Raw genomic sequence first — 15,654 nt, 5'->3', positions numbered from 1 at the left:
ACCACAAATCATACGTAATTATAATTAAATTTTGATACTGCTGAGGACTCCAATTAAAAACGAATTATTGTAGGATAATGAAACTTTGTGCAAACTTCTGTGAGCACATGCTGAAGAGAATTAACAAATAAAGCGTGCTCCATCACTCCACAGTGTTCCAAGGCCAAATGTCGTCTACTTCAAGTCCGGGAAAAAACATAAGACCAAAGTCTACTCGAATGTCCGCATCACGTGACAACAGTTGATGATGAATGTGAAACTTGTACGGACACCTGTTTGCAATTGTTCGCAGTACTTTTCGAACGTTGGACCATGGAACGTCCAGCTGTCGTGACACAGCTAGTGCACTGCTTGGAGATGGCTCATTGTGTCCAGCATTCTCGGCCGTGGCAACACTAATTTCTTCAACACTGTGTAGCGCAATTGGCCGTCGGCCTCTCCCACGAGCAATTCCCAAATTGCCAGTTAATTCGAAGTACTGAACCGTGTTCTTCCACCTAATTGAGGAGAGAGGACGTCTGCGTTTTCCTTTAATACGTCAGTACTCACGAAGAGAATCAGCACTGATAAAACAGCTTTCCGAACAAAGCCCTGCTGACCCTGTGCAGACGGATGTTGACCGTCTGCAACTGCAATGCACACTGATGCTCGTGTTTCATTACTACGCCATACCAGTGGCGGTACCTCACGGCAAGTCATGCCACTACCATAACTAACAATGCAAATCATGCAGCGCTCAGTCTGAACATCATTCATACAAAGTTGGCTACCCATGCGGTAATTAGTTTTCCGTTTGCAATGGCTCAAGTAGCGGAAGTTTAATTATAACCATTCTATTTACATTGATTAGCTAACTCCATGATAAATATTAAAGTTGTATCCTAATTTTTCTGAAAGTTTAAAAAGATGAAATAGATCTTCATTATGTCTTCCTACACTCTCTGCATTTAGAGTCCATACATAGCACCTACAGTAAAGTTGTATCCCTACACGAAATAATCACTCTTGATGCCAAAAATATTTTTTAAACTATTTTACTCTAATGGCAACGTGTTCAGTCTTGATTGCTCGTTCGACAAATGTGTCTCTTGACATATGTTCTTGCTCCACTTGACTTCTCTTCACACACCTGAGTAACATGTAATGCTATGATGATGAGCGTCAAGACTGAAACCGGTACTGTTGAAATTAATATTTGAAAAAGTATTTCGTCTCTCAAGACTTGTTACTTGTTAATTTCGTGTAGACCTTTACGCTTCCAATAATGTTGTCTAAAATCATTAGTTCGCTCTCTGTCTGACTGTTGAAAGAGGAATATACATGTTTCAGGTGAGGAATGGGGCATGGTCAACGGAAACAACGCACTGGTTTTCATTGACAACCACGACAACCAGAGGGGCCACGGAGGCGGTGGTAACGTCCTTACTTTCCAGGAGCCGAAGCTTTACAAGGTAAGACATTCCGCTCACTCCTAACTGAACTTTCTTCGGTATTACCGCTGTGATCTTTCAATGTGTCTAACTGTTCATATGTTTGCTTGCATCTGATTAAAATCACGTACGGCTGGTGGCACCTTATAATAACTCCTCTTTAATTGTTGCAATCCTAGTCTCTGTTTTACCTTAAGTGATTTCGTGCAAAAGCTCATTCTTTCGCAAGAGAGGACAGCGCTGACTGATTTAGTAAAGCCTTCTGTTCCATTATATTTAACACTTTCAAAACAGTGTGACGTATAGAACGAGGAATGTGTTTCCTTGCGGGTGTGAGGCACTGATACATAATTCGACTGAAGTCATAACTGGCTTCAGGAGCAGAGTTGATTTGTTCAACTAGTACTATAGATTACGACAAACAGATCACTTCGGTTTTATTGGTGGTTAATTAGACGAATGATCATGACTCGGGATCTACAGTTGCTGAAAAATTCTATTTGCACATCTACATATACACTGTTCAGTCATATTAATGTCACCACCTGTCAAAAGTCTGAATAACCACATTTTGCAGCACAGATCGCTGCGTCACATAAAGGAAGGGAGTCAATGAGGTTGTGGGAGGTAACCACAGGGATGTGGAGTCGTGGCCAGCTGCGCTATGTTTCTCCGTTGAGGATCAATGGCTCCAACAGCCCGATAGAGGTGGTTCAAGGATTCTCTATTGGGATTAAATCCGGGGAGTTTGGTCGCCAGGAGAGTACAGTAAAATCATCCCGGTTCTCTTCGAACCACGCACATGCAATGCGAGTTGTGTGACACTTTTCGTTGTCCTGCTGCTACATACCACAGAGCCGAAGAAAAAAGAACTCCATGTAAGGATGTCCATGGTCTCCTACAACAGATGCATACTTGTGTTGATCCATTGTGCCTTCTAGAATGACTGTATTGCCCAGAGAATGCCACTAAAGCATTCTCCAGACCATACCGTTCTTTCCTCCGGACTGCACGGTTCCGACGGTTGTCGCAGGGTGTTTGCAAGCAGTTTCACGACGTACACACTATCCGTCTGATGAAACAAAAAACGAGAATCATCTGTAAAAGCCACCTGCCGCCATTCAGTCGTTGTCCTGTTGCTGTACTGCAGTGTAAACTTCAGCCTTCGTCGCTAATGAACAACATTCAGTATGGATGTCTGAACCAGGCGCTTGCTGTAGAGACCCATACGCAGCAATGCTCGCTGAATGCTCGTTAAGGGACACCGTTGCTAGTTCCTTGCTTCACATGGGTGGTCAGCTGCTCGACAGTTGCACATCTATTCGCCCATACACATCTACTAAGCCATCGTTCATCCCATTATGTGTGGCCGGTGTTGTCTCGGTGCCGGTTTTGGGTAGGGAACAGTTTACAAACTTAGCAGTTTCGGAAGTCCTTTCATCCTCGGCCCGAAAGCCAATTATCATGAACTTTTGGAAGTCAGATAAATAGCTCCGTTTCCGAGTGACAACTGCATTATTTCCCGCATCCCCCAGAGACGTCTTATATACCCTCCACTGCTAGTGCTACAACTTGCTGTCTGTGTGTGGTTATTGCACGTTGACGTCGAACATAGACAGTGGTCACATTAACGTGACTGGACCTTGTATAATCTTCAAGCCGCTTCATGGTGTGTGGCAGAGGATACTTCCGATACCTCACGTAGGTGCTTCCTACACTATTCACAAATGGTGTTCAATTGAAGACAAGCACGGAAAAACGGGCTAACCCTGAAACGAGGGCCGGCCGCTGTGGACGAGTTGTTCTAGGCGCTTCAGTCCGGAAACGCGCTGCTGCTGCAGTGCAGGTTCGAATCCTAGCTCGGGCATGGATGTGTGTGATGTTCGTAGGACAGCTTGGTTTAAGTATCATAGTATGAAGGCTTTCACGACCGGATGGCATATCTTCTGGTAAACCTTCCGGGATGTAAGGTCGTGGTCCATGAAACTCTTCAGCTCCTAACGTTTCGTCCAGAGCTGCGCTGGACATCTTCAGAGGGGTGTTTCTCCTCCGGTGAGTCTTGCCGACTGACGGGTCGGACTTCTGAGAGCGAATTATGTATCGTAGAAAGTGGGCGTGACCAGAGTTACACGTGATATGCAGAGATAACCTTTGTCAGAGATAAAACTTAACTATCGATCGTAATCTCGTCACGGATAAAACTGTCTAGCAATTCTGTAGTGCTACTGTCCAAATATCACTAAGTTTCATGGTCTCTTCTTTCCGATTAAAATTATCCCTATGATTATATATTTCAATTGCTTCTCTACAAAGCCGTGGGTAATAGTTCGTCGTCGTAGATAAAATTTTTGTTTCGGAAAACTTCACTTGATGATTTCCTGGCTGAAAAGCGTGTTCTGCTACAGCCGATTTATCTGTTTTTCCTAATTGGCAAAGACTTCTGTGTTCTTTTAACCGTGTATTTACGCTTCTTTTTGTTGTTCCAACATAAACTTTACCACATGTACACGGAATTTTATATACGCCACTGGCTGATAGAGGAGCGCGTTTATCTTTTACAGACCGAAGAACATGACAAATTTTCTTCGTTGGTCTAAAAACAGGTCTAATATCATGTTTACTTAAAATCTTTCCAATCTGATCCGTTACTTTCTTTATAAAAGGGAGAGAGACTGTATTATTCCATCGTTTTTCGGACTTGTCCTTAAGCTTTTTGTTGTTTGGGTGCAGAATTCTGCTTACTTCTTTCTTTGAGTAGCCATTTTTCTCAAAAGCGTGCTTCAGATGTTTTAATTCGTCGTCTAGATACTCCGGCGTGCAAATCCTTCTGGCTCTGTCAACGAGACTTGTAATCACACCTCTTTTTTGATTTGGATGGTGGTTAGTTTGATTAGTTCTAAGTCTAGGGGACTGATGACCTCAGATGTTAAGTCCCATAGTGCTTAGAGCCATTTGAACCATATGAACCCTGAAAAGTAAAAGCTCTGTTACTGGGTACGGGAACTATCACCCGTAAATATCCTAATGTGTTTTTTAGGGGTGAGACTAATGTCAATTTCGATAGTTCCCGTTCCCAGCGACAGATGGCAACACTTGTCTCTAAGATTTTACATTAGAGTGTTAGCCAGTTTTTCCGCACAATCCCCAATTACTCTTTGATCTCTAGTTTCCCTGATTTTCTTGTCCTCTCGGGAGACACATGTGGAAGGAAGTAACATCTTGCATGACTCTTCCTTGAATGCAAGATCTTGAAATTTGAACAGCAAACCATTCCGCGATACACAGTACCTCTCATGCAGCGCCTCTCACCGGAGTCTGATGAGCATCTCCGTAACTGGTGCCCGCTTTTTAAACAAGTGAGGAAATGTGACACTTTGTGCGTATCTCCTCTAACTCATCCCTGAATCCGACGTTGTGTGCGTCCCAGACTGATGAGCAGAGCTCAATAATCGTTCCTAGATTGAGGAATTGGTGCAAAAACCAGATAAGTCACGTTTACACACTTTCGAGTAAAGCACGAAAAAACTGTTCACAAATTGGAAAACGTGTATTAATCGGTCTTGCCTTTTCCCAACCTTTATTGAGGCCAGCAACACACCGTAATAGCTTATTAAATAACCAAACAAAGACTATAAAAAACAGTGTCGGTCGCAAAACGCTTTGTTGCTAATGATACACCTCGCACGTTTGCCGCATCTTCAGATTGTCACGAGGTAGTAACGAAACAATTTTTGTTACATGAATCTATGCGAATGTGTCTGATACTGACACTCAGTGATATTAAGCTAACGGTGCGGTATAAAAATTATTATACAGTGAAAGCCGCATTAGTCAGTCGATGCAGGCCTCAGTAACATAAGGTTAAAACGAAATACGAAATCGTCAAGACTGGGCCAGGAAGACGTCCAGGAAACTTATACTAAAACGTTAATAATGTCTATTATTCTTGGAATAAGCATTAAATCCGCTTGAGCTAAGGAAGCATAAAAAATGAACGTAAACTCTCACCGAGCTTAAGTGGAAAGTGATGCAAAAACGGGAATCATTTATTGAATTAAAGAAAAAGAAAGAAAAAAAAGATTTTCTCTCGCTTTTTCGCCAAACACCTAAGTTATTTGAATATGATGTCTAAAAACAATAAATATAATGAGGGATCTGAGAGTTACAGAAAATGGATTCCGTAATAAGAGTCATACGTGTGGAAAGATAATAAGTTCATAGCGCTTTTCCTTCTGATGAACCATACGTGGCGTTCGTAACAGTTCTCTCACATTCGACCTTACGATAAAATTACGTGTCAGATGTCAGCACATACTTGATGGCCAACCTCATGGCGCCTTTATATTTATCATATTTATCTAGCAGAGGATATTTATAGCTTTTCCTCACGATAAGACGATGTGATTGAGGCTTTCTGAATGACGAAATATAACAAGTTTTGGTAATGACGCCGTACAGCGAACGACATGCTTGTGTGAAGTGGACTACTCAAAGAAACTGTACTTTGGGACGGTAAACACCAGCACTCTTAATATTTGACCGAAACAGCTGTTTTGGGCGGCAGAAGAACTTGAAAAACACATTTTGTGTAATATCGACCACAGTGAACTTGTTCCATGCAAATCACATTCCAGAATCCGACTACTGTTTGGTGCACTAACTAAGCAAGCCCTGGACATGTCTGGTTCTTGTTCCAAACACTCGACGTCGACAAGTCCATTCACTGTGTTATTCTGAATTGGTCGTTTTGATAGCTCGCCTTCTTGCACCACACCATAGAGAAATTTTCAAACGAAAATTTGGCCGAAACTGGTATATCTCGTAGTTGCAACAACGTCTTCTCACAATCGTGACGGGCTGGCAGAACACCATGCGTCGAATAGCGACGTCAAAATATGTACGTACGGGAAACATCTATATACGTATTAGAAGATTACATGTTAATTACCGTACTCTTACTTTAAATATGCACAATAAGGAAAGGTGACCTGGGTACTAGAGGGAATGACATTAGCCGGTTTGTGAAAGAGAGGACGAATGTAAATGGCGGCATTACGTCTTCCCACATTTCGCCATTTAACCATACAAGAGAATATTGACCATTATCTTTGAACACGATACGCTCACTGCTCAATGCCGTTGTTACTGTACTCCTTCCCCATGGGCATTATTTCATGAGAGAATTCTGCCGTAAAAGCATTTTTATGGATGACTGTGTCCGACAGCGCAGTTGGAGGATATACCGTGAATGGATTGGCCGTCCAGTTCCACCGACTTAAATCCTCGAGCACTTGTGGGATGTGTTTGGGTGACACACTACACGTACCAACGACCCTAATGGGGAAATGGAACGTGCTTCCACAAAAGCAACCGTATGGCCAGCATGGCAGCGCTTTGCAGAATACGCATTGCTGTCCATCGTGATCACATATCTAGAAATAAAAATATCGAGAAACTTAACGTCATGAAATCAAAGTCGTTTAACTAATTGTGCTACATTGGAAGCAAAACAACTATGTAGGACGAGCAAGAAGGACGTAAAGCAGATTAGCACAGGCATAAAGGGCGATCCTGGTCAAGAGAAGTCTGCTAGTATCAAATATTGACCTTAATTTGAGGAAGAAGTTTTTGAGAATGTACGTATACAATACAGAAGTGTATGGTACAGTATCATGAACAGAGGAAAAACCAGAACAGAAGACAGTAGAGGCATTCGAGAAGTGGTGCTGCAGAAAAATGTTGAAAATTAAGTGGACTGATAAGAAATGACAAGGTTCTTCGCAGAATCAGCAAGGCGAGGAGCACGTAGAAAGCATTGACAAGAAAAAGAGACAGTATGTTAATGATTCCATTGCCGAAAAAACAAGGAACCAATAAATGCAGCGAGCACAGGACAATCAGCCTCATTTCACATGCAGCCAAAGGGATGTTAAGAATAATTAATAAAATACTTGAAAAAGTAATAGAGGAGAATCTCGGCGAGGAGCAGTTTGGCTTTAGACGGAATACGGGCACCAGAGATGCAATAGGGCTCCTACGAATCTTGGGAGAAAGGTTTATTGAAAAAGGAAGAGACCTATATATGTGCTTCATCGATTTAGAAAAGGCATTTGACAATGTGGTTTGGGACAAGCTGGCGACTATTATGAGGGAAAAGAGAGTGGACTGGAAAACCAGAAGACTTATAAACTCATTGTACCTTAATCAAAAAGTTTCAGTTAAAGTGAGAGGAGAAAGTGCAAACTGGATCAGACTAGGGAAAGGAGTAAGACAAGGATGCTGTTTATCACCTACTCTTTTCAACCTGTACTTGGAAAATATGATTGACCAATGCTCATTAGATGACAAAGGAGTAGAAATTGGAGGAAGAAGAGTAGGGTGCTTGAGATTTGCTGATGACATGGTCCTTCTAGCCACAGGGGAAAAAGAATTACAGGATTTGGTGGACACCATTGCAACTAACGGAAAAAAACATGGAATGAAAATTAACACAAATAAAACAAAAGTATTGGCAATAGGAGGAAATAAGGAAATAAAAATTGTGCTGAATGGAGAAACACTAGAACAGGTGCAAAATTTTAAGTATCTTGGAAGCAGGATAGACACCGACTTGAAGTGCACCACAGAAATTAAAACAAGGATAGCAATGGCAAAAGAGGCGTTTTATAAGAAAAGGAGAATCTTCTGCAGCGGTATGGACAGGGAACTCAGAAAGAGACTCATAAAATATCTTGTATGGAGTGTTCTTCTATATGGCGCTGAAACATGGACTATGAGGAAAAAAGACAGAGAAAGGCTGGAGGCTTTTGAGATCTGGACATGGCGGAAGATGGAAGGAATAAGTTGGATGGATAGAGTAAAAAATGAAGAGGTACTGAGAAGAGTGGGAGAGAAAAGGCAGTTACTAGATGTAATAAAGAGAAGAAAAAGAAATTGGATTGGACATATATTAAGAAAGAATGACGGACTGATAAAAACAGTTTTAGAAGGTTATGTAGAAGGGAAAAGGAAGCGAGGAAGGAAGAGATTCCAGATACTGGATGACATGATGGACGGTACAACATACAGCAGCCTTAAGAAGGAAGCAATGGATCGCAGAAAATGGAGAGGCAAAGGACCTGCTAATATAGCAGATAACTGATGATGACGATGTTAAGATAAGTGTTAAGGCACTAAGGAATAATTCCGTGATACTAGAGGGAGGTGAGGAGGGTAAGAACTGTAGAGAAATACAGAGACTGTAGTATACACAATATATTACAATTTGATACTCTAAGATGAAAAGGTTAGAACAGGAGAGGAATTTGTGTTGGGCTACATGAAACCAGTCTGAAACTGATGACTCAAAAAAGGATGTTGAAAATACTTGACTAAAAGAAGGGATCTTTTGACAGGACGCGTCCTGAGGCATCAAGCAAGCGTCAGTTTCATAACTGAAGGAAGTATGCGTATGTCTGTGTGAGTCTGTGTGTGTCTGTGTGCGTGTGTGTGGGAGAGGGGCGCTGCTAATTATCGATGGAGGCGAACGCTTCAAATCAGAAAGCACCCTGAATTTAAATAGACTGCGATAATGTTGAGGTGGAGATGATTGCACAGGATAGACTATCATATAACGAAATAATAAGCAACCAGTTGCATGAAAGAAATTTAATTTCTTTATTGGCACTTGTTGTTTCACTTCTTTACACTGATTTTGTACTGACGCTATGAAGCACATGACCATAGCATTTTGCTGCATGCATGTTATCGTTAACATTTGCAAATAATGAGACAGATATAACCTTCTGAAGAGGAGCACTAAGTGCCCGAAACCGATAAATAAATTAAATTTCCTTTCTGCACCTGGTTGCTTATTATTTCGTGACATACGATTACAATTGCTGAGGGTCGATAAAATACTATATAGACTAAAATATGAACCTGTATCAAAGCAAGTCTTGCAGGCAACAACTGCAACAACAGAAAAGCACCTTACTTACTACGTGCTAGTTTGATGGAATCTAACATTTTTCTCCAACACATATTGCTACATTACCAAAACGAGTAAGCTTATACAGCAATGATCAGTCTCTGCACCCATAAATGAAAACCAAAATAATACTGCCTACTGGAAGAAATGAATTTTAATTTACTATCTAAACGAGAAACTGTGAACCAACGAAGTTCAATCAAAGAAGTGTCTCGAGAAACCACGTGTGATTTCTGCTATGGCCTGTAATATTGTTTTGAGCTCATATTTCGATCGATTGTTTCTCCGGATTCTCATTGTTATTAATTTCACTGGGCCCAATCCAGTTCAAGTGCATACAGAGTGAAATGAAACTTCTCAATTAGTCTGTGCATACTTTGTTATTTATTGCTTTCTCTCCTTTTTCAGATGGCCGTCGCATTTATGCTGGCATGGCCTTTCGGCTACCCGCGAGTGATGTCCAGCTACGAATTCAGCAGCTCCGACGACGGACCTCCACAGGACAGCAGCAACAACATCATCTCTCCCACCATCAACTCTGACGACTCCTGCGCGAGACCGTGGGTGTGCGAACACCGCTGGAGGCAGATCTACAACATGGTCGGCTTCAGGAATGTTGCTGGAAGTGAGTGAAACTTTCTTTACGACTGAAAATAGGTTCATTCTGTCTGCTTAAATTCCTGAAAATGGTAGTCGAGGATGCTAAGACTTGACCATGATCCCAAGGGTACATCTTACAGTCGAATAAAAGTTGAGATGAAACGGGCTTCTTTAGAGAGCCATTGGTAAGTGTAGTGACTCTCGAAATTAAGAGTCACCAAACGGAAGTACAGTGATATCTGGCTCTGCTATTTCTTGTAACTGGCGTCAGAGCTATTTACCTACTCTCCCATTAAACTCTCAGTTCTGAATACAAAAGTGACTGTGAAATGTATTGGTTCTGAAGCCAGGTATTTGTGTTGACTCCTTTATTACTGGTTGCTTCAGTAAAGCAACATAATCTGGATTGTTATTTCTCTCCATCCACCTCCCCATATAAGTGGTAATCATGTCTGGCTACTATGCGGAGGAGCCAGGTCTGATTCTTGGTGCTAAGAAGGATTTTTCCTTAGTGGTAGGACTGGCACTGGATACACTCAGCCTCGTGAAGCCAATGAAGGACCTAGCTGAGTGAGAACTAACGGCTTCAGGGGCAAGAAAGCCGACAAGTGGCGGAAGATGGGTGTCGTGACTACACCTCCCTCCATGGTGCATCCAGTAACGCCTTTGACGGATGACACGGCAGTCGGTCGGCACCCATTTTCCTGTCAGGGCAGGCATTGTTTTGCTTTGCTTGTCTCTCCATTGAGTCTATTTTTCAGTAAAATGAACTACACAATTTATATTCAGTCACAATTATGTTATAGACTCACATCGGCCGAAAAATTTATGTTAGCTAGAGTCTATAGCATTTGAGACAGCGCTGGAATGCCACTCTCTTGTACTGCAGAGCGTCCTTGCAGGTATAGCTTGCCGTTGCCTTCCTCCGAGTTATGGTTGTTTATCACATTCTGAAGTCCCAATGATGTCCATTTGTATTAGCATAGATGTATACGGAAATGAAGGCGAGGATGAAACCAGTGACTTCATTAGGGTTATTCCATGAAAAGGTGCTGTTGAATTAATGTCCCCTCCAACAAGTGTACCTCCGTCTCACTGGCCACTAGGAATCGAACATGCTACATAGTGGTCGAGCGACCTTTCCTGTGGTAATGGGTTCCTCGTCTGCAACGAGAAATTTATAATGTCTGGTTCGTAATTCCATCAAATTTTTCGCTGTGTCTGCTATTAATTACAGGTAAATCTTATTTCCTGAATTTTGATACTTTTTCTAAAGGCATTCACTTAACTCTGTGGATCTCTTTGTGAGTTTGTGAGGTTTAGATGTCAAATATAGGTTGAAATTTCTCATATTGAGAAGTGGAAGCAGAAATCTGTTTTACTTGGTAAAAGACTTTTTAAAGTCTAGGTCGTCTGAATATTTCTTTATTTTCAGCAACAGGTTTCAACAGACTTCTCTTTGATCTTCAGGTGCCATATACATCATCTAAGGTGGATCGTCACTGAATGAATGTCAAGCTACCGTAAACAGTTGTGCTGCTGTACATTTGTATGTTGTGACATTTATGACGTAAATATCACATGTGTGCGCTGCATATAGGGACATGGCCATGTGCACTAGGTACCTTTTGACTGTAAATGTTTTGTTTCCGACAAAGTTTTATACAATGTGCTATCTTTTGTCTACTAACATGACAACTTACTGCGAGGTTCCAGCTCACGATGAACACATTTTGAAACAAAATATTTAAGACCTGAAGATGACAGCAAAGTCTTTCGAAACCGGTTGTCGAAAATCAAGAAATATTTATGCGGTCTTGTCTTTAGAAAGTTATTTATCAAACATAGGTGACTCAAAGTTCTGCTGGCTTCCCTTTTTTTCTGTCATCTGTGCCCCTATTCGTCACCCGAATATTGTCAGAGGTATTTATTCTGAATAGTTTTGTTCTACTGATAAAAACATCATCTTTTTACGGAAGTACCACGTGCACATATTTTGTGTTCATTAAAGTGAGTGTCGTATCAAGTGAATGATTTTGTCAGCACGTTAATCCTCAACAGATGGAATTTAAAAATATGTTAAGGACGTGGTTATTATTTTTTGATCATTTTGTTCTTCATGAAACATATTTGTTTCAGTATACGATCACTTCTTTGATAACAAATTCTGTAATATTTTTGATTAAGTTATTATTATTCAGTTCGTGATGTGCAAACATAATGCACTGAACTGCTGTTATGGTTATTCAAAAATTTTAGACAGCTGTAAGTCCACATTATATCATGAAAGTTTTCAAAGCCGCACAGATTTTTAATCGATTTTAAATGATTTTATTGCTAAAACTATTTTACCTAACCTTTCTCACATTTACATCAGTATCACATTATGTTCCGTTGATATGGATGATCAGTGATATATGTGTCGTTTAACTCCACTCACATTCACAACAAATTTCCCACCAAATCTACATCACTTATATGCCAGTTGTCATACAAGCTAATTACTATAATGACGTCCACAGCCACTGCCATGGCCAACTGGTGGGACAATGGCAACTACCAGATCGCCTTCTCGCGAGGAAACGTTGCTTTCATCGCGATCAACAACGAAGCTAGCGCCGATCTGAAGCAGACCTTACAGGTGAGTTCTACATTTCCCTTGTAGTGTTTTGAGACTGCAATACGCAAAAGGAAAACAAGGATTACATAAGTTCTCTTTCGGCAGACTGGTCTACCAGGTGGCACGTACTGTGACGTTATATCTGGTAACGTGAACGGCAACAGCTGCACCGGCTCCACCATCACTGTCAACAGCGACGGCACGGCCTACATCGAGATCCTCACGTCTGCCGATGACGGCATGGTCGCTATTCACACCGGGGTAAGTGCGACAACCTGCAGCGGACAAATTCCAAATCATATGCGGACCAAGTAAACATCACCGGTAAAATTTATGGAACCCATAAGGTGAAAACACGTCTTACAGAGATGTGTTGAGGCACATAAATTTGAAGGCTTTCACGATCAGATGACATAGCTGTTGGTAAACCTTTCGGGATGTGAGGTCGTGGTCCAAGAAACTTTTCTGTTCCTGAAGTTTCGTCCAGGACAGCGCTGGACATCCTCAGAGGCGCTCCTCCGCTGAGTCTTGCCAACTCTGAGGATGTCCAGCGCACTCATGGACGAAACGTTAGGAACAGAAGAGTTTCTTGGACCATGACCTCACATTCCGATAGCCGAGCGGTCTCGGGCGCTACAGTCATGGACTGTGCGGCTGGTCGCGGCGGAGGTTCGAGTCCTCCCTCGGGTATGGGTGTGTGTGTTTGTCCTTGGGATACTTTAGGTTAAGTAGTGTGTAAGCTTAGGGACTGATGACCATAACAGTTAAGTCCCATAAGATTTCACACGCATTTGAACTTTTTTTTTTCACATCCCGAAGGATTTACCAGCAGCTATGCACAAAAATTTACCTACATTTTCAACATTTCTTCTTTAATTATTTGGGTGATATGTAAGCAAAAGAAATGTGTTTGCTAAAAGACCTCAGCCTTAATTAACGCTGCTGCTGCTTTTTTTGTTAAGTATCATTTTCATAAGCCACCAAAGTAGCACAACAGTTCATAGTAGTCGTGTATTTGCTTCCATCATATTCTTTGTTACATTCCATGTATCTCTATAACGCTTCTTCATACACGGTGTTTTATTTCTGATTTAAACGGAGATACTCGTCTACCAACATCATTAATTACTGATGCTGTCATGTTTCTACTTTTCAAGACAAATTTTGGTATTAAATCTCTATATAAAATCTATGTAGTACCCGTGGAATTCAAAATTGTCTGAATATTACAATCAGAAAAATAATATTTAAGTAAGGAAAAGAAGCCAAGATATCGCTTGTTGGTAGAAGACACAAAAATCACGAACAACTAACTATGGTCATGTTTAAATATGTGTTGTTTATCTTACAGGGCAGGTTCGGAGCTTTCGGCCCCCCCCCCCCCCCCCCCCCCGCCCCATAGATCCTTTTAGAAATGCCGTTCACATCTAATATTACACTGTACACAGATAAGATTGGTCATTAATGTCAGCGAAATAAACACTCAAATAATAGTAATTATTTTAGACAATGAAATAAAATGTAACGTAGCCTGTGGCGATGGAAAGCTGATCGTATAAAGGTAAAAAATGTTATTGGTATTCCGTTATGAAAATGGCAAACAGTCAGTAGACGTTGTCGCTGACGAAGAAACAGAGCCACCTAAGGGGAGAAAACGTGGCTTGAAATCCGTTAAAGGTACTGTCGACAAATTTTATACATTTTCTCTCTATCTAAAAAACTTAAAGAATACAAACGGTTCAACAAATTCTAAAGCTGCTTCTAAATGAATGTAATGTGTAAAGTAAATAATTAATATTACCATTATGTGTGAGAACACTTAAAATACTTTATAAAATGATATGGCGACCGAAAAAGATTACAGATCACCTTAATTTTATGCGATATAGGCTGTTATGATAGTCGGATTTCAGCGTGGACACTTAATGAACTTACAATGAAAAGGTACTAGAACAATGAATAACGCGTTAGAAAGAAAAATCTATATCGGTACTGCTGATAATAAATTACCAACGGAAAACCCTTCCAAAAGCGATTGTTGGTGTATTAATGGAACTCTCGTAAAACCTATAACAAAGGTGCAGTACAAGTATATGTGGGTTATGAAAAAGCCACAGTTTGTTTCATTGTAACCACGTAAAATGTACGTAACACAACATCCAAGCTCGTAAGTTGCAGTCATTTAACCAATCACATAACGGAGTTTAGAGCTGTAAGATCATTCCCGTTTGATGGAAAATAAGTAGGCCGCCCTGTGCATAAGTTACACTTGCCGGTTTCACACATTACTGGAGATTTTTGGATATTATGCATGACACAAAGTTTATTAGGCGTTGTAAATAATTTATTTACGTATGCAAAATAATTATTTAATATATTTTGGTAACATTTTATAAAACTAATAAATGTTTTCCTCTTTACAGGCGAAGATCGGTTGAGCACAGTTGTATACTGGGGACTTCAAAAATCAGCACCACCAACGACATCACTCTGTCTTCTGGATTCATTCCATCTCTTTTTGATAAATGTTGTGAATCTTCGTTGTGAAAAATGATGCCAAATAGACAACTTTGTAATGCACAGTTTTTCTATTTTCAAACTATCCAAATTAAAGTTTCTTATCACCAATCATTTTAATTTCTATTTCTCCTTACATGTTTGTCAGTGGTCATTTACCTAAATACTGAATAATGCAGATCGGGTTTTGAAAGCTTGAAACTGCAGTCTTGGAAACACGATGTAATACTTCCCCTTGTTGGCAGCGATATGGCACCTGTGACGGTGTTAAATATCTACGTTCACTTACCCAAATTCACAGTTAAGCAAGAATATGATCGATTCACCAACCACCATCAGCAAATTCATTTCTTGAACCAAAAATCAATATTTAGTTTCTTCGTTAATACGGCTTACCTCTTATTTACAGTAGTCAATAGGTAATTGCAAAGATCTTAATATTACCGTCTGTTCCACTGCAGTCGTATCGGTGTAGTTGAGTACCTAACAATGTTCAAAATGTTATACAATAATCCTTA

At 40.7% G+C, this 15,654-nt stretch overlaps 1 protein-coding gene across 1 annotated transcript in view; it reads left to right on the top strand.

Annotated features, from left to right (window-relative positions):
• Positions 1-15,247, top strand: part of LOC124591452 (alpha-amylase 2-like) — a 33,535-nt gene extending 18,288 nt beyond the window's left edge. Inside the window, exons 7-11 of the mRNA XM_047131732.1 lie at positions 1,330-1,451; positions 9,808-10,024; positions 12,522-12,640; positions 12,725-12,880; positions 15,043-15,247. Of these exons, the coding sequence (XP_046987688.1) occupies positions 1,330-1,451; positions 9,808-10,024; positions 12,522-12,640; positions 12,725-12,880; positions 15,043-15,057 (629 nt within the window). The 3' untranslated portion in view covers positions 15,058-15,247. The remainder of the gene's footprint in view (positions 1-1,329; positions 1,452-9,807; positions 10,025-12,521; positions 12,641-12,724; positions 12,881-15,042) is intronic.
• The last annotated feature ends 407 nt before the right edge of the window (positions 15,248-15,654 follow it).

Source organism: Schistocerca americana, chromosome 2 (assembly GCF_021461395.2).
Source record: "Schistocerca americana isolate TAMUIC-IGC-003095 chromosome 2, iqSchAmer2.1, whole genome shotgun sequence".
Classification (NCBI taxonomy): domain Eukaryota; kingdom Metazoa; phylum Arthropoda; class Insecta; order Orthoptera; family Acrididae; genus Schistocerca; species Schistocerca americana.
Note: the sequence above shows the minus strand (reverse complement) of the source record. Positions and strands in the feature narration are given on the sequence as shown.